Source organism: Gadus morhua, chromosome 6 (assembly GCF_902167405.1).
Source record: "Gadus morhua chromosome 6, gadMor3.0, whole genome shotgun sequence".
In the NCBI taxonomy this organism is placed as follows: domain Eukaryota; kingdom Metazoa; phylum Chordata; class Actinopteri; order Gadiformes; family Gadidae; genus Gadus; species Gadus morhua.
Window position 1 is genome coordinate 22,384,909 of NC_044053.1, and position 26,434 is coordinate 22,411,342.

The 26,434-nt window shown below is 44.0% G+C and overlaps 1 protein-coding gene across 2 annotated transcripts; it reads right to left on the bottom strand.

The window, feature by feature from the left end:
* Positions 1 to 1,077: 1,077 nt before the first annotated feature.
* On the bottom strand, positions 1,078 to 25,758 carry LOC115545032 (far upstream element-binding protein 3). Of its 2 annotated transcripts, none has more exons than XM_030357757.1 (18): positions 25,495 to 25,758; positions 22,825 to 22,936; positions 21,165 to 21,198; positions 19,264 to 19,310; positions 19,095 to 19,166; positions 18,902 to 18,959; positions 18,617 to 18,779; positions 18,424 to 18,522; positions 17,741 to 17,845; positions 15,580 to 15,682; positions 15,156 to 15,256; positions 14,917 to 15,055; positions 7,470 to 7,630; positions 7,213 to 7,286; positions 6,766 to 6,851; positions 5,387 to 5,458; positions 4,617 to 4,723; positions 1,078 to 3,819 (listed from the first exon to the last, which is right to left on the bottom strand). In XM_030357757.1, exons 1-18 carry the CDS (start codon positions 25,585 to 25,587, stop codon positions 3,811 to 3,813), a joined length of 1,635 nt encoding a protein of 544 aa, XP_030213617.1. In that variant the 5' UTR covers positions 25,588 to 25,758; the 3' UTR covers positions 1,078 to 3,810. The 2 variants fall into 2 exon arrangements, with proteins under 2 accessions (XP_030213617.1, XP_030213616.1); XM_030357756.1 differs by having other exon boundaries at positions 19,074 to 19,166.
* Between the last annotated feature and the right edge of the window lie 676 nt (positions 25,759 to 26,434).

Consider the following 26,434-nt stretch of genomic DNA (forward strand, 5'->3'; position numbering starts at 1 on the left):
AAGCTGGGATACAAGCTATAAGATATACTATTCACTGCTACGTATATAAAGATTCTGTATAGGTAGCATTAAAGAGATTTATATTTGAGTGTAATTTGGTAGAAATGGCATAGCCATTCATCTGCGATTAGAAAGTGAAATGCACTGAGAATATCTGGTATGAGTGGACTTTGGGCCTTCCTCAGTATGAGGCTATATATTTCTGACCAGAGCATCATCACATGCAACCACTTATTATCATGGCGCCATCACAGGTGCATGAACCCAGCTCTCATCGACTGTGAGAGCCGAGCTCTTTTCGGGGTCTATATTACGGATCCGACCCCCTCTGCTAACACTCTTTACATCTCAAGTCTCGCTTGGTGCAGCTTCAATAAAACATCTTTGTTAACTTTGACACAAGGTAAATCCTTTCTTTGCGTTGCACATCTCATGAAACAATGGAGTAAGTTGACGTGAAACTCCAACCGGTGCGGATAACACAACAGCATTAAATTCTGCAGGGGCAGCTCCTTTTGTTTGCTCCTTTTGCCCATTTCAGTGCTACTCTCATTAAACAGGCCTTGGCCAGGAATGAAATGTCTCACGAGAGCCTGCGGGTGGCAGGAAACTACATGCAGAGGCATACTTTGATTGTGCTGTTTATTTTTAAGTATTTTGACAATATTTTGGACTGCCTTTCCTTTGTCAGATCGGTAAAAACCCTTATTGGTCATAAGCACACAATTTTCAAAGGCTTACACTTGACATTAGTGTTCCGTTAGTGTGATTACATAATACTGTGTAATAATCAATGTAACATGTAAAAGCATGTACTTAAACTTGTTTGAAATGCGCTCTAAAACACATTGTGTACACTAATTAAGACACTATTACATTCAGTGGCCTAGGTTCATATCCCTCTTCCTGCAGACACATCCTCTACTAGAACAAGAGGATTCTACCATTTTTCAGCATTCTTGCATTTTGACGAGTCAGCCAATCAATAGCAAGGTGCCATGTTAAATTAATAAACTTGAGATTCAACCTTGCAGCCTATAGAAATTGGACGGGCTAAGAAAGAACTGGGAGAGGGAGGAGAGGAGCAGAGATGTTTATTCTCAAAGTTTAGACTATAGCTGGAATTAGTAAATCTTGCATATCGTAAATTAAAAATTCATAAGCAAAAAAAAGCGATTCTAAACTAGGGTAGGGATAGGCTGTTCCATAAAGTAATTTCATATCAAGTACTGTACATGCCGTTACAGGATATTACATGGCTAATTACATGTGCTATTACACCGCAACAAGGACACTAATGAAAAGTGTTACTGTAAGGGGAAGGTGTTGGTTCCTAGTTTGTGTGTGTGATTTGTTCACCTGCTAAATCAAAAGCATTGCTGTGAATATACCCCATGCTATTATACACCCAGTCATTTAATAGCTTGTTTCCCTACAGAAGAGCTCAAGATCTTGTAGGATCGCATTTATCCACCTAGCTGTGGTTGCCATGTTTCAAAAGGAAGTTGGCGAAACCTGTTAAACAAGTTCCATTATCAAATGTACGAAGTCATTACTGTAAATGTAGGGGAAGCACTGACCACTAATCCACTGACAAAACGCAAAAACAGACAATTGAAATAAAGTCAACAAAACCATGGCCGTGTTCGATTTGGCTCACTTGTATCCTCATTCCCTATATAGTACACTACTTAAAGTGCAAGTTAACATAGAAATTTGACACCAATTATGAGCCAGCTAACTGAATGGCATGTTCTGGTCAGATAAACAAGCAGACGTGTTGGATTAAATAAAATAAATAATCTGTATGTGCCAGCCATCCCTGATGGATTAATCCGTTGAAAAATCACTATGCATCATGCGCTAGTGCAGAAATAAGTGTGAATCTGTATGGTGCATTATTGTTAGAAAGTGTTAAAACTAAATGGGGAACCAGATTTATGTGTGAGTGTACTATATAGGGCACCAGTGGACCAATCGGAACACGGCACGAGACCGGATGAAAACAAAAAATAAAAACAACTCTGGAGATGGACATTGAATCAGAAAGGAGGAGCTTGTTTATTAGCCCACATGTTAATCGTCACCCTCTTCCTCAGCCAACAGTATTTCCGTGGCTCTAGTACATACACAGCTCTATCTGTCAATAGAATCTTCTAGAAAAATCTCAAGGTTATACAGTTAGAAAAACAACTTAAACCAGGGTACCGCCCCTGGGCAGAGGGGGGAGGGTTGTGTGGTGGGAGGAAAAAGGGAGGGGGGAGACGAGCCAGAATCCAAGCCCGCCCCCCCCCACACACACCTGAGGCTGGGACGAGACACTATTTATGCCGCCGTCCACTCAGGTTTTGTTCTGAGGACAGACCGCCCCCCATCACAGCTCTCCCCGCCATGGAAACGCCCACCTCGGCAGGCCACACCCACACACCCTGATCGTGTGATCAGAATAAACTAAATGACTAATTTAGCCTCTTAATCAGGGGTGTATCCAGAGACAGCGAGAGAGAGATTGAGAGAAAGAGAAAGGACAGAAAAAGAGACAGTTGGCCAGGCAGTCTTGAGAATATAACACATACTTAGCTTCTTTGTCAACGGTGAAACACAAGTGAATTAAACAACATTTAGATAACAAAGTCCATTTTTTAACTGGAGAGCACCCGCCAGAGTGAACATTTACATAAACCATATTCTCTTATTGACAAAAATGAATTCATATTGGATAAACAGATTTAAATAGACCCTTGTACAGGAGAAAAGTAATAGCATCATTAATAGCATCACACATACAGAGCAGAACCACCAATTCAAAATTTCAAATTAACTCAACAGTCCATTCATCCGTCAGACACACATGTGTCTGTGGCGAAACCGTCTGACACCAGTCAGACCCCAAAAATAACAAGTCTAATCATTAAGCTACCGTATATGCATCCAGTCCGCCACCGGCCAGTGACAAGCTAGCCTCGAGCGAGCAACAAGCTAGTCACCAGCTGGCCACTAATCTAGCCACCAGCTAGCAACCAGTCAGCCGCCGACCAGCTAACCAGCACCGAGTTTCAGTGGTAACTTCACGTCATAAAATTATTTGTCTCAACTCAATTGTGGTACCATCATCTAGGGATCAACGGTGGCGTGTGTTGGGGGGGAGGGGGGGGGGGGGCATGTTTGACAACAGACAAATGCGGCTTCAGACAGCTCAGTATCAATACATTATAAAAACTGAGGAAATCACAAGCGCCTACAGGAACAACATGTAGCATTAAACCAAAACACAGCATTGCACCTCCATGGTGGCGACTCTACAGGTAAAAATTAGATTAACAGTCATCCAACAGGGACCTAGTAGAAAAACAAAACCAGCCGACGCCATTAAAAGGAATCTACCAACAAATAAAAAAAAAAGAAAAACACATCACACATCTGACGCATGCTTTAAAACATCTTTCACAAAAATAAGAACATGATCCTCCTCAAGACTGCCAAGCCTCATACCATTGTATTGGAAAATAAAACTAGACAAAATATAGATTATACTGGATTTTGTTCAAAGCCACACTGATACATCTTTAAGTTCAAGTTTGATATAAAACAAAGAAAAACAGCTCTATACTGTGGAGACTGGAGGCCAAAAATCTGCCCGTCAAAATATCAACTTTATGGTTAAAAAACAGAAAGAAAGAGTTCTTGATTTGCAGTTAATCCTTAGTTTGTCTCTACAAAAGGAAGAAGGAAGCGGCAGAGCGTTGCTTAGAAACTCCAATTCTGTTGCCGAGGACAACCATCAAAAACCTTAGCCGGTGGGAGAAGCCTTTAATGGTCCTAAACAGGCAATGAGGATCAGAAAACAAACAACAATTGTCAGCATGCATGCATGGAGCTGTGTACGTCTTTACACAACTACAGTCAGAGGCTCAATATAACAACAAGGTAGATATACAACAAAAAGTACACATTTATTAGAGCGGGGGGAGTAGGTCATAATGAAGCCTAGTGAGGTGGCGGGCAGGTCATAATGAAGCATAGTGAGGTGGTGGAGCAGTTCATAATGAAGCCTAGTGAGGTGGTGGAGCAGGTCATAATGAAGCCTAGTGAGGTGGTGGAGCAGGTCATAATGAAGCCTAGTGAGGTGGTGGAGCAGGTCATAATGAAGCCTAGTGAGGTGGTGGAGCAGGTCATAATGAAGCCTAGTTGAGGTGGTGGAGCAGGTCATAATGAAGCCTAGATAGTTCATAAAGAGGGACCAATGGATAATATCTTCATGCCATCAGATTAAATCTTATTTCCAACTTCCAACCACTTAGTCTTTTTGGCAATATAATAGGTTACGTTGTCAGAAAATATGCCAATTTCAGCCAAACCCTGCATGACTGGCAACAAAATCCATCACTAAATATACGCAGGGGAAGATAGGCCGAATTTTTAACCATATGAATTCCATTTGGTTCAATAGGTCATTACTATTTGTATACTGCTTTGCTGTTAAGACATTCCAGAGGTAAAACAATCCTAGGTCCAATCCAGGCCAGAGGCATTCATTGGTGGGTGCAGCACTGCTCAGGCTAGGACTGTGAACGGGAACAGTGAGATGTCCCATCCTAGCGGCAGCATGCGTGTACCTGAATCTGGGGTTGGGACTGGGGCCAGATATATGGACCCTGCTGTCTGTAGTACTCTGCTAGCGCTGCGCTGTAGTCTGGTACAGTAGTCTGCTGGGACGACTGATCTACACAACGACACACACAATTCATTGTCAGATCAAGATGGATAGATGGACATTCAGACAGCATGCTAGACCTTGTTGGGTCACATTTCAATAAGGCCTTCCAGGCTTCCGAGACCCTGTTTTCCTGAAACATGCGCTTTGGACCTGGGTCGTTTAGTTGAATGAAAAATATAGGGCAAAAACATTTTGACGATGTGAAATGGTGTCACAAACGTAGATTAGGGACACACAAAATTATACCAGGGGTTATATTTCGACACCCGTTATATTTGGTGATTTTTGCCATTTATTATTCTTCGGACGATATTTTCCAGACTAAATAGAAAGACTTCCAACCAGCTTGCTGTTGTGTGCAACCGAGTCTAGTCTTAAGAACGGATGGAGCAACATTGGAAGTCATCCCCATGCCTGCTGAAGCACTATGACTGCACACGGTCACATCCCAATCGAGTTTGATAAATGACCAATAGGCCAATGTTGACTGTCAGATTATCTTTGCTTTAAAGCACTTGTATGGGCACTGCTAATGTGTACGTTGTCCATGTGCCAAATGAAGGCCCTTATTGAAAACCCCTTCAAAAGCTGATGTGATGGCTGGAGCGCAATAGCCATTATTATGTGGAAGAAACAGACAGCCAGGCCCACACAGACCACGTTTCTTACTTTGTTTCTTGTAGTAGTCCTCCCAGGCCTTGGTGTAGTCTGTCAGCACATTCTGAGTCTGAGTCTGTTGACCTACACATGCACACACACACACACAATGCAACACATTTAGTCACATGGCGTTAGTGGCCATGTAAACAGAGCCAACGGTGTGCAAATACCTGACAATGAGGAGGAGTGTAATCTGTTTGTTCATGACGCTGTGCAGGCAGGGTCCTGACTAAACCCTGGGTGGTTGACGTCTGAGTTACCAGGGTCCTGACTAAACCCTGGGTCGTTGACGTCCGAGTTACCAGGGTCCTGACTAAACCCTGGGTGATGGACATCCGAGTTACCAGGGTCCTGACTAAACCCTGGGTGGTCGACGTCTGAGTTACCAGGGTCCTGGCTAAACCCTGGGTGATGGACGTCTGAGTTACCAGGGTCCTGACTAAACCCTGGTTGGTGGACGTCTGAGTTACCAGTAGTGGTTCAACGGTTCCCGGGTTTCCCGTGATCCGTATGGATCAACCCTCAAGGTTCGGGATGCAAGTGATCCGCGGATCGGCTGATAAAAAAATTGTTTTTGAACCGGAAACCGGAACCGGAAGCGGGCATATTTATGTTTGGTTGTAGTCTTTTCGTTCTGATCTCCGTATCAACAGTAGGGCTAGAACCGAGTGAAATGACCCTTGCAATGAGCAATGAGTCTTGCAACCGAAATCAATGGATTTACAAAATGCCAAATAAATCACGACAGAAACTGTATTTCGCTACCTTACTTGATGAAAAAAAAAAAAGAAGATGAGAATGTATGCATTGTCTTGGCAGAGTGTAGACTCTAAACTCTCCCCAGGCAATGCAGACATCCTGAATTTTAAGTTGTAAATCCAGGGTAAGGGATTATTTACTATCCATGTTAAAAAGAAGGAATAATGCCTCAGATTGCAATTTTTTAAAACATTGACTATGCTTAAAGGAAGCAGGATTATTACCTAATTTTTCACTTTATTTTGTTTTTACACATTTGAAGATGTCTCGTTATCTTTTTTGCTGTTGTTGATCCGAAAATGATCCGACCCGTGACTCAAAAACCGTGACACGATCCGAACCGTGAGTTTTGTGATCCGTTGCACCCCTAGTTACCAGGGTCCTGACTAAACCCTGGTTGGTGGACGTCCGAGTTACCAGGGTCCTGACTAAACCCTGGTGGGTGGAAGACTGAGTTACCAGGGTCCTGACTAAACCCTGGTGGGTGGAAGACTGGGTTACCAGGGTCCTGACTAAACCCTGGTGGGTGGAAGACTGAGTTACCAGGGTCCTGGCAATATCCTGGGTGGTGGACGTCAGTGTCCTGTCTCCTGACTAAAACCTGCTTGTTAGGGGTCTGTTTAAGTTACCAGGGTCCTGTTGTCCGGTGTTCTGCCAGCTGGTCTGATAGGCGGTTCCCCAGCCGCCGGTCACAAAGGTCTGACCACTACCACAACTGAAAAAGAAACACACACACATTGATGCGTTAGACGATGATCCAAGTGACAGTGCAAAAAGTGCCTGTTGGTCTAATGCCAATAAAAACAAATAAAACGTTCAACTCATGGACCTGATGAAAAAGGCAACATACAAATATTGAAATTATAAAACAAAACTAGAAAATACGTTTTTTATTTGATGCTCTTAGGCAAGGCAACTTTATTTATATAGCACTTTTCATACACTAAGCTGATAATTACAACTTTGAGTAAGGGCCAGTAAAAATTGCCTCAGGGCCAGTACACTTCAGACCAAATAGCAACATTATCTTTAACCGAGTGTGAGGAGTGTGCATCCAGGAGGTGAGTGTTCCTCACTTGTGGTGTGTTGCTGCAGGGCCCTGGGTGAACGGGCTGAAGCCAAAGCCCCCATTACTCAGAATGCCAGAACCCTGAAGGGGAGGGAGGAGAGGGAGAGAGGACGGAATGGGGGGGGAGGACAGGATGAGACCAAGGAGAGAGAAGGTCTGATGAGTTTAACTCCGAGTCTTTCATCGACACACACACACACACACACACACACACACAGTCCATTACAGGTGGACCAGGGGAACGCGGTTGTGCGTCGCACGTACCCCGATCTTGTCGTCGATGAGCTGCCGGGCCAGGTCCATCTGCTGGGGGGTGCCCCGGATAGTGAAGACGCGGGTGTTGGGGTCAGTGGAGGGGGGCGGGTTCCTCTGGAGCTCCACGTGGGCTCCAGACTGCTGGTTGATGCTCTTGATGGTCTCTCCACCTGGGAACACCCCCCACACGAGACACCGTTAACATACACGTCTACGACATGGAACCACAGAGTAACGCTGAGCTGAGCCTCACATCCACCTCGGAGTGGCGAATAACAAACCTACTCTATACTGGGTTTAGCTATTTAGGAGAAATACAATTGAACGCAATAGATTGGGCCCTACAAGACCCCTTTGAACAAATCAGCATCTTCTTATCAAAATGGATTAGGTTTGAGAATGCATATGGACTTTGGATCACCCCCCATGTGGCCCACAATCAAAAGCTAGACCAAGAAGGATCCAAATGGCAGGGTTCAATAAAAGGCTGTAAAAACAGAGCGTCAGGCTTAATCCATACCGTAAACACCACACTGTTCTTAATGACACAAGCCCCAGTGGTTAAGCAGATAGGGTGCAAGTGATGTTATCGCTGCATGCAACAGTGTGAAGTGGATCAACTGAACGACGGCCAGATTAGCCGGCGGCAACTGGCCTCGAACTGCAAGTAGAGGCCCCTTCCACCCCCCGCCCAGACCGACGGAACCCCCTGAGGTCATTAGCCCATTGTTAACCAAATCAAACCACCTTTAATAGACCCATTATGAGCTGCTTCTGGGGGAGGGGAGCGGGGGGGGAGATGGATAGGATACCTCTATGAGAACCTACGCACCCGAGGACAGAGGGAGCACTGGGCTTCTGTGAGGACATTAATCACCGTTTGCTACCAATAGAAAACTCTGAGTAGACCACCAGCTTGACACACACCCTCCACCATATGGTCTGTGCACCGCCACCCCCCCCCCGGCCCCTCAACACACACACTTTTTAGACAGGCATTTCTATTGCTCCGTCGTTTATTGTGGCGAAGGCTGGTCTGTCTGAAGGACTATACAGAAGGGGGACTGGTCAATTACTTTTTAAAGAAGGGTTAAATAGAGCGAGTGAATTACTAATAGGCTAATGGGGCTCGATCGCCCAACCCTTCCTTTGGCTCATTTCAGTTTACAGCTGTTCCCCTACACAATGAACCCACGTTGCCTCATGAAGCAGTTGACAACACAAATCCAGAGGACCGAAACTTTGCTGAACACACATTTCTTCTGACCAGAGACCATCTCTGTTTTGTTTTTTTCAGATTGCGAGTATATTTCAGATTCAGAGAAGAATATACAAACTATTTCCCCCTAATTTAACAGTCCAAAGTAAATCATTTCAAGCTTTAGATTGAAAGATTAATAAACGAGAGCGGTGTTATACAATGGAATGGACACGAACACAATGGCTGCGGTTACATTATCGTACTTTATGTTTACAAAAGGGAATCACAATTTTGGTAACTGACGAACAGTTGGGGTGAATCCCGATTCTTTGCTCCAAGCAAAATCTCAGCCCTACCCGTCGCTGTTACGCGTTCACGCGCAGTGGAGCCGTGTCCCGAAAGCCATTTTAAGGTAGGGTAAGGGGGAGGGCTAACTTCCCCTCAAAATTGAGATTTTCGATGGGCACACTCAAAGAAACTGAGAACGCTCCAGTTGTGACTTGCTCCCGCAATGCCTTGCGAGAAAATGGAAAATATAGGCATTTTCTTTGTAACAAGGGGGCAATGCTTATTAGCCTGGAGAATGGTGGATCAATTAGTACGTTTACATGCACAGCTTAATCCGATTAAAGCTATACTTCGACTATGCTCCTGAATTGGACTACTGCAATATTACATACATACAATTTATCCGATTTTGCTTGTCCGTTCATGCAGATTTGTGCTAAGTAGATCAGTTAAAGGTGTTTACATTCATGTATAAGCGCTGACAGTTTTTTTTTTTTTTTTACATAAGACTGATGTCCATCTATGTATCAGTTATTATAAGGGCTGTCAAGCGATTAAAAAAATTAATCCAATTAATTACAGGCTCTGTGATGAATTAATCTAAATTAATCGCATACCTACATTTTCCGAGAAAGTATTTTAAAATAATTTAATTCAAGTAAATTACGGCAGATGAGTGATTCAATGAATGACAGACTTTAAAGTTCAATGTCTTTTATTTAAAACATGCGTCATTAACATACGGTGCAAATTAATTTCCATTTCCATCTAACTCAAGATAAAATGAATCTCAGTCGAGTGTGGCTTGACGAGGCTGGCTGCTAGCGCCAGCTTCAGGGGCTGTGGCAGCTCGTACCTGCGAGCTTGCCACCAAATGTTTTGCGTTGAGTTGATATTTAAGGGTTGATGAACTCCCGATGATAGGAAAGTTCCTTACTACAGAGATTGCAGATAACGGTGTTCCTATCTACAGTTCCATCTGGGAGTTGTTTAAACTTGAATTTTCCGTTCACGGTGCCGAGCAGCGTCTTCTCGTCTGCCTGCATTTTGTCTCAACGCAAATGACGCACCGGGTCAAAGGGCACTATAGAAGCGCGATTAATCAGTGTACATTTTTTTAACGCGTTCTTTTTTTCTGTGATTAAAAAATCGAAATTAACACGTTAATTTGACAGCCCTAGTTATTATATATTGTACATAACATGTGCCCATATAACCCAGTTCTGCCATACAATTCCTTCTTTTTTGTCATGTTTTCTTTCAGGAGATCATTGAGGACGCTGCCATCACAGAGCCCATCCCTCCACCTCCAGCACCTCTTCTGCATTGGTAGCCCTAAGCCCCCCAAACCCCCAGTAAAAACATCCACTGATGGTTTAAAATAGGGATCTACCGGGCCGATTATCGGCGCCGATATTCGGCATTTTGACGCATATCGGCATCTGCCTTTTTTTTGATCCGACGGCCGATAAGAGTTCAATTTAAAACAGGGTTATTTTGGCTCTGATGCAGCCGTGCCTCTCTGTCTGCTGTCACTACGCTGTCTCCAGCATTGTTCCACCCACAGCACCATCTTATTGGTTACACGCTCTGGTTACACGCAGAGCCACGACGGGTAACAGCCAATCAGCAGTGAAAGCTGTGCATGCACAGTGCTCACACACACGGCGGAGAGAAAAGGCTTTGTCTGGTTTGGTTTTGAGTTAAGTTAAGGCAGCAGACTCTCGCAAAATTGTAATAAATATCCCAGGCCTCTACAACTCACAACTACTAGTAACATTACTGTGAGCCCATTAACGTTATCGAAACATAAGCGGCAGCTCTGCTCGCTCGCTAGCTTTTAGCGCAACGTTAGCCCAGCGGTCCGCCTTCTCCGGCTCTAGACGCTCAGCAGACTGTAGCAAAACTCTACAACTCACGACTACTAACGTTACTGTGAGTCCCATTACGTTAGCAGCAGCTGTCTGTTCCTATGACAAACACTGATTATTTAAGTGAAGATGCTGTAGTATATTTAGTGTTTTTAAACGGTTTAATCACTTGAAACAAGGTTGCTGAAAATATTGTTAGGGAAATAGTCAGTGATAAAAGTAAGAAGTGTGTGTGAGAGAGTAAAATTCAGTTAGTTTCATTACTGGGACGCACGATGAGGGGATGGCTAGAGAATAGTGTGTGTGTGTGTGTGTGTGTGTGTGTGACATGAGAAACTGACAGCAAAGCACCGTCTGAGAGAAAACTGTCTGGCAATAATGGCTGTTTAACTAGGGAACTATTTATTTATATTTTCAGTTGTAAAAGATTAACATTTCAGTTCAGGAACATTTTAGGGAGCCATTTATTTGTTTAAATTGTGTTATGCTGCAAATCTGATAAGCTGTGGCGTTTATTAAACATGTGCTTAAAGGCATTTAAATGAAGTTAAGTGTCGGAGTTTGTATTATTCGAAATTTTTACGCCAATATTTTCCCTTTTTCTGTAAATTAATATTGGCCTCAAATATCGGTTATCGGCCCCCTTGACTACTAATAATCGGTATCGGCCCTGAAAAAAACCTATTGGTCTATCTCTAGTTTAAAACAGACGAGTTATTGATAAAATGCGATGGTTGATGCCTTTTTGTAATGTGCAATATTTGTTCCAATATATCACTGGTTCTTGTTTGTATGATATTTTATTTATTACATGGATGGCATACCTCAAGTTCTAGGTTTATTCTGGTTTTATATATTATGTTGATCTTGTATAATGTTTGATCCAAAATAAAGTGCAATATTGAAGTTTCTAACAAATTGTGAGCATGAATAATCTTATCTATTCAGACCGTGTTTTTCCATGTGGGTAGGGTTGCATTCCTAAGACATTCAAACTATACAGTAAAATTCCAATTAAATTGAAGATCAAAATCCTGTCAACGACTACTAATGACGTACTGTTGGGTCTTGAAGGCTTGTCGTCCCATTTCGTAGGGGTAGGGTTGAGGGGGAGGGTTAAAAAAAAAAATTCACCCTTATGCTGCCAAAATGTTTGAGCCATACAAAGTGTTCATGAGTCCTATAGTCCTTTCATTCTCAGTCAGTAATAAGCAGGCTAAAAGGTCACGTGTCATCTTTCCACAAGGAAATGCATTTAATCCTCCTTTAAACGTATACAGCAGGGCTGACTGATAACATAGTGTATATTCACCCTCGGCATATGATCCTGCACGAAAAACAAGTCGCAAAAGAAAAATCTTTACACACGCCATGCATTCGAACTTGGCAAGCAACCATTTGACCTGTCAGACGGAGCCCTCGCACCATTTGGCCAATCAGATGAAGCCCCAGCTACCAACCCTCAGATTAATCGTGTCAAATTGGTGGCAGTTACAATGAACTAGGAAGGAGAGAATTGCGAGGGTAGTGTGGTGGACGAAGACCTCAAGGTGAAAATGAACACCTCTTCTGCTATTTGGAATTATTTTGGATCCAGAAGCCCCGACGCATCAACACAGGTACTGTGTAAAACATGGCGAGCAGTTGATGCTACCTCAAGAAGAATCCAAAACCAACCGTCACCACCACATGCAATAGAACCATAGTCATTTTCTTCCAGTGTTATCCTGTTTTCCCAGTGACACCGTATGAAAAAACACCCAAGCATCACAGAGAAATAACATATATCATCATAACTCATTGGTCAAGGACATGATGCCCATAAAACATAGTGACCAAAGATGGCTTTGTGAGTCTGATAAACAAATTGGGATGACGACGCCAAATTCCATCACAGAATTGTATTTCCCAAGTTGCCAGTACCCCTGATCTTTGGTCCAATCCATCGACAGAGCCTCACTGTACACTTTCAGGATCAAGACTTTGAGCTGAAAATGTCATGTCTACAGACAGCCAACTTCCTGAAGAACACACAGGAGGAATCATAGGGGTGGACTGCATGATGCATTAGCCAGCTAGCATTTGCAGGAGGAGCAGCTAGTGTGCGTCCCCACTGACAACGTTTCAAACATCGAGAAGGCCACCAAACTCAACCACACACTTCATGGTTTTGCCCACAGGCTGCATCTTTCCATGGGTAAGTGGGAATTCATACATTGGCTCTAGGTAGCCCTATTCTAATCTATTTGCAGTCTTATTTTGTAACCCAAACAGACCGGATTATTCATTGCGCCTGTTTTATTACTGAAGTTTTTGTAGTCAACTGCATTGTATAGCCAAAGATTCAACTGCCAAAGATTGGATTTTACCCAAGCCTGACCCAGGCCCAAGAAAGGGGTAGTGATGGCATTAAGGAAACTGTCTATTTATTATTGCTTTGAATAAAACATGCCAAACGCACAGGTAACAATTTTAATTATAATTGTAATTTTGCATTGAGGACCGGCACATTGGACACATTTGCATTCAGGGCTTTCTGCAAGAAACCACTTGGAGGGAAAGATTGCCCCATTTGCTCTGTGTCTCTTGGTATGTAACCTATTGAATTTGAGATCATCCCTACACGTTTAATTAATACTAAATGTCATAAAATGGTAGTCTGTCTAACAGTCCTTGAATCATTACTTTGTAATAATTGTAGTTATTAAGTTGTCTCCAAGTCCTTTGTAATTATTACTTTACTCTTTAAAGCAAAAAGACATAGGAACTGTATAGAAAATATATGCAAACTAACTTCAATATTTGTTTATTTATCCCTTTACCCTGCGTTCACACCAAAAGATGCAAAAAGTTGACGCGCATCGTGATCCCATTCAAAGTGAATGTAGAGACACGTTGCTGCTTTGCTACCGCAGCATTTGCTGCCGAGAAAACGGGCAGCAAAACTTGATTTGCGGCGCGTCAAAATCTGATTTGCGGCGCGGCATGCCCGTGCCCGCTGCCGGGCACGGGCGAAGGGCGCGTTCACGTATTTTGCGGCGCGTCAAATGCTGCTCGAGTTGAAATATTTCAACTTTTGACGCGCCGCAAAACCTTTGACGCGCCGCAGAACTTGATTTGACGCGCCGCAAAACTCAGGCGTCAACGCGTTCGGGCAGCAAATGCATCTTTTGGTGTGAACGCAGGGTCATAGCTTCATCTCAATATGAACAATGTTATCGCATGTTCTCCTTGTATCTTGCAGCCCTAATATAAGATACTTAAAAGCTGCTTTATGCAAGATTTGAAAGTTGTGACGAGAGGGGCAAGATTCAGAAAATGACCACCCAAAAACGCTCCCTCTCTCCTACCAGTGCCATACTTCCATGAGTACACTTAAACGAAGTACACTACCCGCACTCACTAAGCGCGCTAATTTCAGATGTCAGTTTTGTTCCAAATCAAATACTCTGTGGTGCACTAACCGGAAATTACGATCACGACTGCTGCCGCGGCTCCTCCCCCGCAATGAACATCCCGCTTTGAGCGGTGAACTCTTTACATCTAGCAGCTATAAAAAGCTATAAAAACTTTAAAAACTACACAATGACTTAATGTAGGCTATGTGGAAAATGCGCCGACGTTGGCTCAGCCTGGCACCGCCCTCTTCGGCTACGTAGCTAAGATGGCTGCCGTTGAGTACGAAAAGTGTACAACGCCACACAATTCACGATTTGACCGTTTTGAGTACAACATCTGGGTCCTTCCAGTACACTTATTTTCGCCCAATCTGAAACGGAACGCCCCACGTCCCAAACTTAGGCCAGTAAGTACGGATAGTATGGATATTGGAACACGGCACAGGAGCTATGACAATGCTGCATGAAGGAACGTGATTGACAGGCAAGCTGGATTCCCCGAAACGGATGCCCCGTTTGGTCAGAAATTAAATGAGTGGGATGTTGAAACTCAGGACTCATACAGATGCAGGCACACAGTCACCCAGAACCGATATTCAGAGTATTGCACTCATAGCTGACCGATGGCTCCAAAACCTTCAGCACTTAAGTAACCAGGGAACGGTGCAGTTCAATCCAAGAGTGAGGAAGTACGCTACCTTTTCCAATGACAAGGCCACACTTGTCAGCAGGGATGGTGTAGGTAACTTCCTGAAGTGGTCCTGGTGAACCCACAGTCCAGTCACTACGACCTCTGACCCTGCTGGTACGCATGGCAGATCCAAAGCCATCACGCTCCTGAAGATCCAAAGCATACGCCATTAAATGTTGGCCAATAGAAAAGAGACAACGAGAAAGATCTAGGGAATGTAACTAACTGACATAGTGTGAGGATTACCTGTGCAGTCTGAATGAGGTCATTGATGAGGTGAACTGCATGCTGACAGCGGTCGGGCTGACCCATCACCATGGCGACCCGCTCCGGGCTGATACCATCATCTTAATCACAGAAGGTTGGGGTGAGTGTTGGAAGAAGGCTGCTGGTTCCAGCACAGCCTCCCCTAACCAGGTGCATACATTTTTGACCACTAGGTGCTATATTAGAGCGGATGGCGACCTGTACCTAGGTACCACTGGTTATTCGCTGGAGATTTAGGGCTAGGCTTATAGTATTACCAGTTCACTGTGGTTTTAATGAAAGCATTTTCTAGCTTTACCTATTAAATAAATCCTGAATCACTCAAAACTACGTGAAGAGATCATGATGGAGATCCAGACATGCGGTGTAGGTCTTTGGTTTGTGGGGGCAAACGTGAACAGACCTGCTTTGAACTGGATTCTGACTCCGGCATCATTCTGGATCTTCTTAATCATCTCTCCGTTCCTGCCGATGACAATACCAACAGCAAACCTGGGCACTGCCACCTGGGGGGGATCAAACGCATGGAGCTATGAATGGAGGGGGAAGTTAGAGCTGTGTTCATACATGCACGAGTTTGAGTCTCATTGGCTGTGTTTGAGTCTCAATGGCTATGTTTGAGTCTCAATGGCTATGTTTGAGTCTCAATGGCTATGTTTGAGTCTCAATGGCTATGTTTGAGTCTCAATGGCTATGTTTGAGTCTCAATGGCTATGTTTGATTCTCAATGCTATGTTTGATTCTCAATGCCTGTGTTTGAGTCTCAATGGCTATGTTTGAGTCTCATGGCTATGTTTGAGTCTCAATGGCTATGTTTGAGTCTCAATGGCTATGTTTGAGTCTCAATGGCTATGTTTGAGTCTCAATGGCTATGTTTGAGTCTCAATGCTATGTTTGAGTCTCAATGCTATGTTTGAGTCTCAATGCCATGTTTGATTGAGTTTACTTGGTCCCTCATTCCCTATATGGTACAGAATTAAGGAAATTAGTAATAGTACAGTGTTGTTTTCGTCAGGCAAGACGAAAACGAAAATGACGTCGTCAGACCCCTTTTTTCCATGACGAAAATTAGACTAAGACGAACGTCACCAAAGCCATATAAAGACTAAAATGTGACGAAAAATGTAGACATTTGTCAGACGAGAACTAGACGAGACTAAATTGTTAGTGAGTGGACGAACAAAGTTTCAAAACATGCTTTTTTCCCGCCAACTATAATATGCGTGCAATGTCAATCAAGAGCTCAGACATCAGAAATGGAGCCAGCTGCTTGTCCTAACAGTCACGCCCCCATCACACACTAAAAGCCTCGCTCGCGCGCAGCTGCGGCTGCACGCACACGGCACACACACACTCATAGGGTGTGTTCGAAACCGCGTACTTGCTTACTGCTTACTACCTACTAAATATTTGGCTTACTTCTCGAATCCTTAAATAATGATTGAGTAATCCATTTGAGTAATCGACGTTCAGAAGACCGTCCTTACTTAACCACCTCAGATGACGTGTCAATAACCTACCGGCCGGGCGCCGTTAATAAATATTATAAATAAATATATAAACGTCACATTTAACGTCACAGTACATCTTCAACCTAAGGATTTGCGGTGATTTGTTAAAAACAATTATTAAACAATTATTAAAAGCACTGCTGCTGCGGCTCCCCGTTTAGCGCCATTGCTTCCACTGTTCTTTTGAATAGACGCAGTGCATTCTGGGGCAGTTGAGTACGTCTAGTAAGCTGGCGATGCTTACTCAAAATCTTTCCGGAAGTAGAAGACATTCGGTAGTAAGCAAGTACGCGGTTTCGAACACACCCATACACTACAGAGAGAGGCTGGTGGACGAGGCACACACACACTCATACACTACAGAGGCTGGTGGACGAGGCACACACACACACACACACACACACACACACACACACACACACACACACACACACACACACACACACACACACACACACACACACACACACACACACACACACACACACACACACACACACACACACACACACCATGGCAGCAGCAGCGGTGCTAGCAGCGGACTAAAACTAGACTAAAACCTTTGGAGTTTTCGTCAGACTAAAACTAGACTAAAACTTTCAAAGATAGAAATGACTAAAATGGGACTAAAACTAAGAAGCATTTCGTCAAAAAGACTAAGACTAAAACTAAATCTAAAATGCCTGCCAAAAACAACACTGTAATAGTATGCTAATGATGTGCTGTAAATCTACCACTGTAACGTATTGGTAGTATAAGGAAACCAACACCTGATACCCTGTAGCAGCTCATTTAAAGAGCCCGTACGCGTCAGACCATCTCTATTGGAAAACCATTTCTTCAAGGAAAACCGCTATGCATCATGGGATATATAGCAGAAATACATGCGCATCGGATGCACATACATTTACTGTGCATTATGGATATATAAGGTATTGCACTATACAGGGAACCATATTTCTACTCTACCACCCAACACAACGTGACACCCTAAACAGTGCACTACAATATGAGGCACAAGTGGTCCAATCCAAACATGGCGTGCCGCCTTACGTCCAGAGTGGCGCCTCCCAGGCGAGCAGTGAAGTCATTGCGTCCAGACCTGAAATCCCCCTGGTCCTTATCGCGGATCACCTCCAGGACCAGCTCCCGGGCTGCCTGTAGGACGAGCATAGGAGGAGGGTAAACCAATCAGTTCAGAATGCACTATGATTTGATGTTATCCATCCCAGATGAACCACAACCCGCCAGTACTGCTTTGAGTCCAAAAGGAGAGGGCCGAGCGATTGCTCTATTCAAAGTTCTGATTAATAGACTAAATATAGTCAGAGTTTGGTTATGAAAATCTGCACAGTCCCGAAGAGGGGGTACTAAGCGCGTACATGGTTTCATCTGGACAATGTGGTGATGTCAAGTCATTGGCTGAGGATATATACATTGTTTGTGCTATAAGGCCAACCATTAGCCGGGGCACTTGTTTTAGCAACATTTTGAATACGTGAGAAGTGGGTCTCGTGTGGCATCAACACGTTCAGCTCATCCAGCTCACAAACCAAACCAACGGGTCCTCGCTCTCTGTGTCCCAGTACCACTTGGACACAAAGAGCAGACTTCCTGTCGAACCCAGATGTTTTGGTTACGTTTTGGTGACGGGCCAACAGGTTAGACTGATGAAGCATGCCGTGGCCTTGAAGATACACCTGGGGGTCCCTTGGCAGTGTCAACTTATTGCATACCTGAACTTTGTAGGGGTCCCCAGAGATGCGCAGGGGTTTGTCAGCACCGGTGGGCATGGGTCCGTCCTGTATCATCATCATCTTCACCCCTGCCCGCTCCTGTAACACACACACAAAATAGAAACTACTCATGAGCGCCTTCGCACTCCGGTTTACACACACGCCCGCAGAGTAACCAGTAACCCCGTCTTACCTGGAGCTGTTTGATGGTGTCTCCGCCCCGGCCAATCACCAGGCCCACCTTACTGGCTGGAATGAGCATCTCCTGCACAGAGCCCCCACCCTCGCCGTCGCCGTGGAAACCCGGCCCGTTCCGACAGCGGTCCACAATCTGAGCAAGCATTCTCTTGGCTTGCCTGAAACCCCACACACAATAAGAAGCTATTGATGGCGGCTAGGGTCATAGCGAGGGCCCACGTTCACCTCAACGCTCTACCAGCGGAAACTTGTTTCTGCTTCAGAACAGGATGTGACTCACTCAATGCTCTCTGGAGTCCCCGTCAAAGAGCACGGCCGCTCCATCAGGCCTCCACTGTCTGCAACAAACAACCGCACCCACACACACACACACACATTAGACTACCAGGTAACTCAACCAAAACATGGAGGGTAAAAGGTGCTCGAGTGAGAAGACAGAAGGGACAGATCACCTATTGTTAGAAAAGCCTCACCAGCAGCTATCTGGATCTTACACCCCGACTCCAGCTGGATCCTGGTGATCTGCTCGCCCCCGCGGCCGATGACTGGGGGACGGGAAGGTCAGGGGAGCACTTGCAATTTAGTGCTGGGACTTTAACTGGCATGACAGTAAGGGGTCAAAAGTTCAGAGGTCATACTTACTGAAACCGACCATCCTGTCAGGAACCCTGTAGTCTTCCGTTATGACCCTGTAACGACAGAGAGGGGTCAGGAGAAACGCAGGACAACGCAGACGGCACACCTGTCAATAAGTGATTAAGGTGACATGTCTGCAGCGGCTGGATCCATACCACTCATCTACCGGTACACGCTACCACCACACACACACACACACACACACACACAGCAGGGCTGGCCCGACTGCATCATTTCAAGCTTGGGATAATCGTGAGGTTTTCCGAGCGAATAGGAATTCATAGTGCACCTCTTTTCCTGCCTGAAGCCAAAACACTTCTTTTTTTTTTATCAGCTGATTGACTCTCCTTTTAATTTCTAAAGAGGGAATTTGAATTACGAAAAAAGCAAAACTATAATATTTGGCTTCCAGAGTATGAGAGTACGACTACTTCCATTCTAAAAAAAGAAAAAAATTCTGTAATTTCAACAAGGTGCAAGGTTTTGATGCAAATTGACAATCGCCATTCACCCAAAGAGAAATCAGGCAGGCGCCACTGTGGGTGCGGATCGCCATGAAAGGAAAAGACATCGCAACCAGTTCTGTCCATGTTTATTAAATCACCGACCCGTTATTAGTAGGATTAGCTTTTTGGCAACTTTGAGCCTTGTTCAAACATTAAAACGGGATCTTTATGTGTTCATTAACAAAGCACTTCTTAAAACATTAGCCACCCTGCTTGTGCCAACCTCTTATTTCTATGGCTGGAACTGACTAGTAGGAGCGCCACAATGGAAAACTAGATCCTCGGGAGATCGGAGCCTTTAATAGTATTATTATTACTACAACAAGTTCGGTCAAAGTATGTCTGTCGGTCATGCTTATTCTCACACTCGACAGTAGGGGTGCAACGGATCACAAAGCTCACGGTTCGGATCACGGTTTTTGAGTCACGGGTCGGATCATTTTCGGATCAACAACAACAATAAAGATAACAAGACAAATGTGACTTTAAATAAAATCTTTTAACTGTAAAAACAAAATAAAGTGAAAAATTAGGTAATAATCCTGCTTCCTTTAAGCATGGTCAATATTTTAAAAAAATGCAATTTGAGGCATTATTCCTTCTTCTTTTTAACATGGATAGGATAGTAAATAATCCCTAACCCTGGATTTACAATTCAGGATGTCTGCATTGCCTGGGGAGAGTTTAGAGTCTACACTCTCCCAAGGCAATGCAGACATCCTTATCTTCTTTTTTTTAGTTTGGTAGCGAAATACAGTTTCTGTGGTGTTTTATTTGGCATTTTGTAAATCCATTGATTTCGGTTGGGAGACTCATGCTCATGCTCACGCGAAAAGACTACAACCAAACCTAAAGACGTCCGGTTCCGGTTTACGTTTCAATGGGATTTACGGAACGCCAAATAAAACACAACAGAAACTGTATTTCGCTACGATACTTGATGATGTTGTTAATACCGGAATTGTCCTCTAAACATGCGCTGGTCACGTCAACGCACAACTTTCTTTTTTAATCAGCCGATCCGCGGATCACTTCCGTCCCGAACCGTGATGGTTGATCCGTACGGATCACGGGAAACCCGTGAACCGTTGCACCACTACTCGACAGGCGTTATTAAAGTGCTACCAAAGTATTGGTAGCATGAATAATACTCCAATGTCGAAATACAAACCAAATCAATACCTCAACTCATTTTATTTTAGCCTGGGGATATTCTGACAAATTTAACCTTATCTTCTACCTGCAGATCACAAATATGCATCGGGATTAAATACATTTGTTTTCATAAAAACATTTAAATCCTTCGAATGCCTCCCCGGCAAGAATAACCTAAATAGTTTCACATTGTATGCATGCGTGTGTTCGACCAAAATCAAGTTAGGATTGAGAAGCTGATCTTACCTTTGATGCCCCATCGCTTGAAGCTGGTTACCTACTGTGAGACAGACAGATCGCAAAGTTACAAAAAAATGTAATAAAAAAAACGTAGGTTATCATTTGGTTAGAGCTAGCTGTGTTAGCATTACCCAGCTAAATTAAAGATTATAACTGGTTATACCCCACTGAACGACAGGCTTCAGCTAAAAAATACCTAAAGTATAGGTTGTAGTTGGTAATGCCTTACTAAACTACAGGCCTAACTACAAGTAATAACCAGCTGAACTACTGACTGCAGCTAGTAATACAGTAATAAACAGGCTAATGCTTATAATGGCCCAGTAAACTACAGGCTGCAGCTAGTAATACAGTAATAAACAGGCTAATGCTTAGAATAGCCCAGTAAACTACAGGCTGCAGCTAGTAATACCTTGCTAAACACCAGGCTAATGCTAATAATAGCCCAGTAAACTACAGGCTGCAGTTGGTTTTACCCCGCTGAACTACAGACTGTAGTCAGTAATACCCACTTGACTAGAGGCTGTAGCAAATAATATCAGGGTAACTAAAGGCTGTAGCTAGTGATACCCAGTTAATCACAGCATATAGCTAGTAATACCCACTTAACTATAAGGTGGTTGCTAGTAATACCCCGTTCAACTGCAGGCTGTAGCAAGTAATACCCCATAGCAGCGCTGCAATTACCCAGTTAGCAGCACTTCCGGCCTCTAGTGCCAGCTACATGCTGCATACAAGTACACATGTCTATTGTAGTGAACTTCATTAGTACAGTTGCATGATATTTTATTAAGTACTGCGTACAGTGAAAACAAATTGTCATGTTGCTAGCGTACATGCACCATTGTATTCTAGATACTTTCAGGCATTGGAACAGCTTTCTGATGAATGACTACTTGGAATAACCTGCTGCTCTAGTGTGAGTCACTACCGTGACTCGTCGAGCTGTAGCAATGCTGCCTTTTTGGCCAGTGTGAACATATACCTTGAGCAGCTTTGCTACGGCAGCACGTCAGAGATTCCGAGACACTCATTTGTTGGTCCTCTGAACTGTGGTAATGTTCTAGCTCACGTAGGATTTTGACTTTGATCACAGCGGTTCATTCTTACATGGGGAAAGATTGCTAATGCCATGCCAACATTATTAAAATGTATTTGACAATTGAGGTTGATGGAGCCCCGGAACTTTGGGAGTAGCAACTTGGAAACAAAAAGGAGGGATTTCCTAATGTCAATATGCGTGATTGCCATCAGCTACAATTTGATAGGGTATATGATGGTCATCCAAACAAAAACATAGAAAAATAGCCGCACACAGGAAAGTATGAATAAATACATAAAATAACTTGCATTTACATTTTTGTACCTGTTGGATACTGGTGGACTGCATGGATTGCTCTGACCTTCACATACAGTCCCCTACTAAAGCAGCAGTCAGCTCCTAATTTCTAAATACCGTCACATTCATCTGGTTGGGCATCAACATTCCATCGCTACATGCTCAGAAAAGCCAACACATTCGCAGTGATAGGTGCTGCGTATTTAACAAAACCCATTTTCATGTAATTGCATCCAATTTTGATTTCAAAGCACGCCTTTTTTTTCTCACCCATGGGACCACGTGTAAAATACATAATGACCCGTTATGTATAGACACCAGACCTACCTCCATCTTCTCCAGGTCGTTTCTGTCCTGGGTAGTAGAGAGAAGCTTCCACACTCGCAGAGGAGCTGTTGAGATGGGACATGGGTTCGCTGCCCATCTTGACCACAGCCATCTGACACACATGCAAAGGAAGGGACAGACATGAAGAGCAGCGGGTTATTAGCGTTATAACAAAACCAAGTAGTAGGAAACCAGTGGATTGACGGCTGCTCATTCTAAGCTAGTACTATGTTTGAAAAGGGCAACCTGTGAGTTCAAGTTAGCTCCACGCAACACTTGTCGAACTCCTGTCCTTGCTTTAGCAAACAGACGGACCCTGCGCCCTCCCTAGAGTAGCTTACAGTCTAGAGCAAACACACCAATAGCCTTTTAGCACTTCCTCTACTCTTGCTGCTGTTGAAAAGGGACTTCTGGCTTGTTGAGAGACCACTGGTTAAAGGGATGAGCTGCAGCCATGGACTGGCAATCTGCACAATTTACAACTAATCCATCTCAGCTCTAGTAACCTATGGTCGAGGATCAGAGCAGTTTAATGATGTGCTTTGCGTTATGACGCAATAAGTCACATTTCAACTAGCTCATAGCTTAAAATTACCTGGACATATGTTTGTCAATACTGATCGATAGGGATGACTACAATGTAACCAATACAAATCACATCCTATAACTGATATATTCTACAAACATTGCCGGCCAACCCGTATCTCTTGTTTAAAAGAATATAACTATTTATACGGCCAAAACCCCTCCCACTCACACCCAGCCGTGCTACGTTAGTTCATGTCTCGCAGTTGAAAAGCCAGTTTGAGTGGCAGAGAACTCATTTATTGAGTTTTTATTCATCCTGAAAGTCTCCCCCCTACCAACGGGGAGGCCTCATTCTTCTTATACATTACAACTTTAACAGCTTCATCCAAGCAGACGTTTAGACGCATTATGGCAACCCAAAGAGTAGTATCACGCAATCCCAGCGTCACTGCTCCTATTGAATCAAATTGAACAAAATAAAAAAGGGAACTATAGGTCTGCAATAATTTCTTAAGCATGTTAAGTGATGCAAGTGTTTACCCCAACCCAATTTCCCCAGCGCTACAAGAGCGGCCCTACCTCAGCATACAATTAGATGAATGGAAAGAAACAGCCCCGTTCCCTGAGCTGAGCAACATTCCTCAGGTTATACCACAACCTCACAGGTCACTTTGAGGCAGATGTCAGAGAAGAACTGTGTTTAGAATATCTTCCTATGTGTCACTTTCAGGATATTTTAAAGGTACATATCATTATTGCTTTGCATTCAATTCGTACCACCCAGTTTTATATAGCACAGGGAGAGCGCAAGTTATCAACCTATCGAGAGCCAATAGGCACCCTCAAATATCCAAATGCAGTGTCAGGAAGTCGATTGCGCCCGAAACTTGCATCTCATGTGCGTATTCAACGACTCCACAACTGACTTAAACTAGAAAACCATTTCAAATAGGTAACCGTGGCCGAAACGGTTCCCAAGATTCCCCCTCTACGCCCAATTAAACAAATGTGTGTAAAAATGGGTAACGCTTTAGTTACCAACCCCTGTGTAGCTCAGATAGTACAGCAAGGCACAGGCACTGTCAACGTTAGGGTTGCCACTTTTCATAGCAAGACAGCAAGAACCTGCAACATCCTAAAGAGTCTTTATCAAACCTCTAATTTAATCTAGATCATTTTGCTAATAGTGGCATCTTAAATTCAACTTAATCACTGTCAAATTAAATCTATGGAGGTGTTCTTGTTATACATTATACTGATTACCAAGACATTCAGGGTGCACCGTTAAGATCACGTCCATTCACATGTTCTGAATAACCACTCCTTTACCAACTAATGCTTATTGCCGGCTCTCCAACATGAAATCCCAGAGGGAAAAAACGTGTTTTCCTGCTTTGCTAGTATGGCCTCAGAGGTACCACACCAGAGATCTGGTAGGTGTACCTACATAGAAAATAACCGAGTTACATGGTTCGAATCCACTTTGGAGCAAGATTATGTGGGCCTATAGGACCCCGGCACACCCCCACAGAGCATATATGGGGCTTGTGAGTGTGTTGCATAACGCCAGCCTAGTTTCTAACTAACTGAGTAAACACCGAACCTAAAGGGGGAGGGGGGGGGGGAGAGTCCACATTCCTGGTTAAAATATCCGAATACAAAACGGGTGGCTGTCAAAAACCACACATAATAAACAGCATTTTGCCCACTTGTTAAGCAGAGTTATTTGAGCACTCGGGTGGTGGGGTCGAGAACCTAACTTTTCCTTCTGGTTAGCAGCCCAACAGGTCGTGTCTGAGTGACACGTGTGGCCAAACTTCGTGTCTCTTCGCTCCACCGACACGAATTAACTCGAGTTCGGTGTGCGTGACAGCGCTCCGAACTCCACGCAAAGTAGGGAGCCGACGACGTCGCCCGAACGAATTGTGTAAAACTAGCAACAAGTGCGCGTAGGCACTAAGTCGAAACTGGTTTCTAAGCTAGTTAGCATGCTACTGTGTGTCTGTTCGTGAGTGGATAGCCACCAGGGTTCAAGAACTAACAGCAACCACGGGAGAATCCGAATAAAAGTGGTTTGAGCTCGTCTAAACGGCCGTGTTCTGTGTCGATCGGGTGCGTGGTGATTCCCGCGAGAGTTGTTACCTGCCGGGCCCTCTGTAAAGCATCGGCCAAGCCGTCTGACTTCAGCCCCGGCTGGCTCATCGAGGCCTGTCCCTGCACCAGCTCCGCCATCATAGTGCCAGTAGCTAGCTGGTTAGCTGGATTAGCTGACTGCTAGCTCTACTGTAGTTGGCTGCTGCTCAGCTGTTGGCGACTCGCTGCTCTGTTTCCGCTTCCGCGTTCAATCACGTGTTGCTGTACTAGCTACAGCTCCACGTGTGGACAGCGGTGAGCAGCGAGGGCAGAGGACGAGCCACCACGACTCGCTTTGGAGCCCTTAAACGCCTGGGTATTTTGCTAGAATATACTCTAGTTGTGGGTTGTATTAATCAGAAACGTGGAAATGTTAGGTGTTATGTTAGGTTGGGGCTCTCGGATTAACCGACTCATTTTAAGTAATAAGTGACAGTGTCATTTGGCTGTCAATAAAATTAAAGCTTAGAGGATCTGGGACCATGTGTCATTACTTAGCCCATTTGTCTGTCTGTGTTCTACTCATATTATAAAAATAATGGATTGCCCGACTCTGTAGGACAAATGGATTGAAAGCTGTCCCCGCCGATAACCCATCAACCTGTGATCAGTGTCTGACCCCATGGTGACAAGATTATCAGTGGTCCCCCCCACAAACACACACACACACACACACACACACGTTCAAACATTCTGAGGTTTCACCTGATACAAATAAAACGTAACATGGAAACGGAACATTGGGCAAGATTTCATGATTATATTTTGTTGCGGGTGATTTATTAAAAAAGTGCAGAGAATCTAAAATGTTGACCTGCTGGCCCAGTGGCTAACTATGGCATTTCACCAAGAGGCCAGAAAGCGTTGGACCATTAAAAAGACCCAAATAACCTCAATGAAAATGAATTGGTTCAATGATTATGGTTTCAGCCACATAATGTTCTGTGAC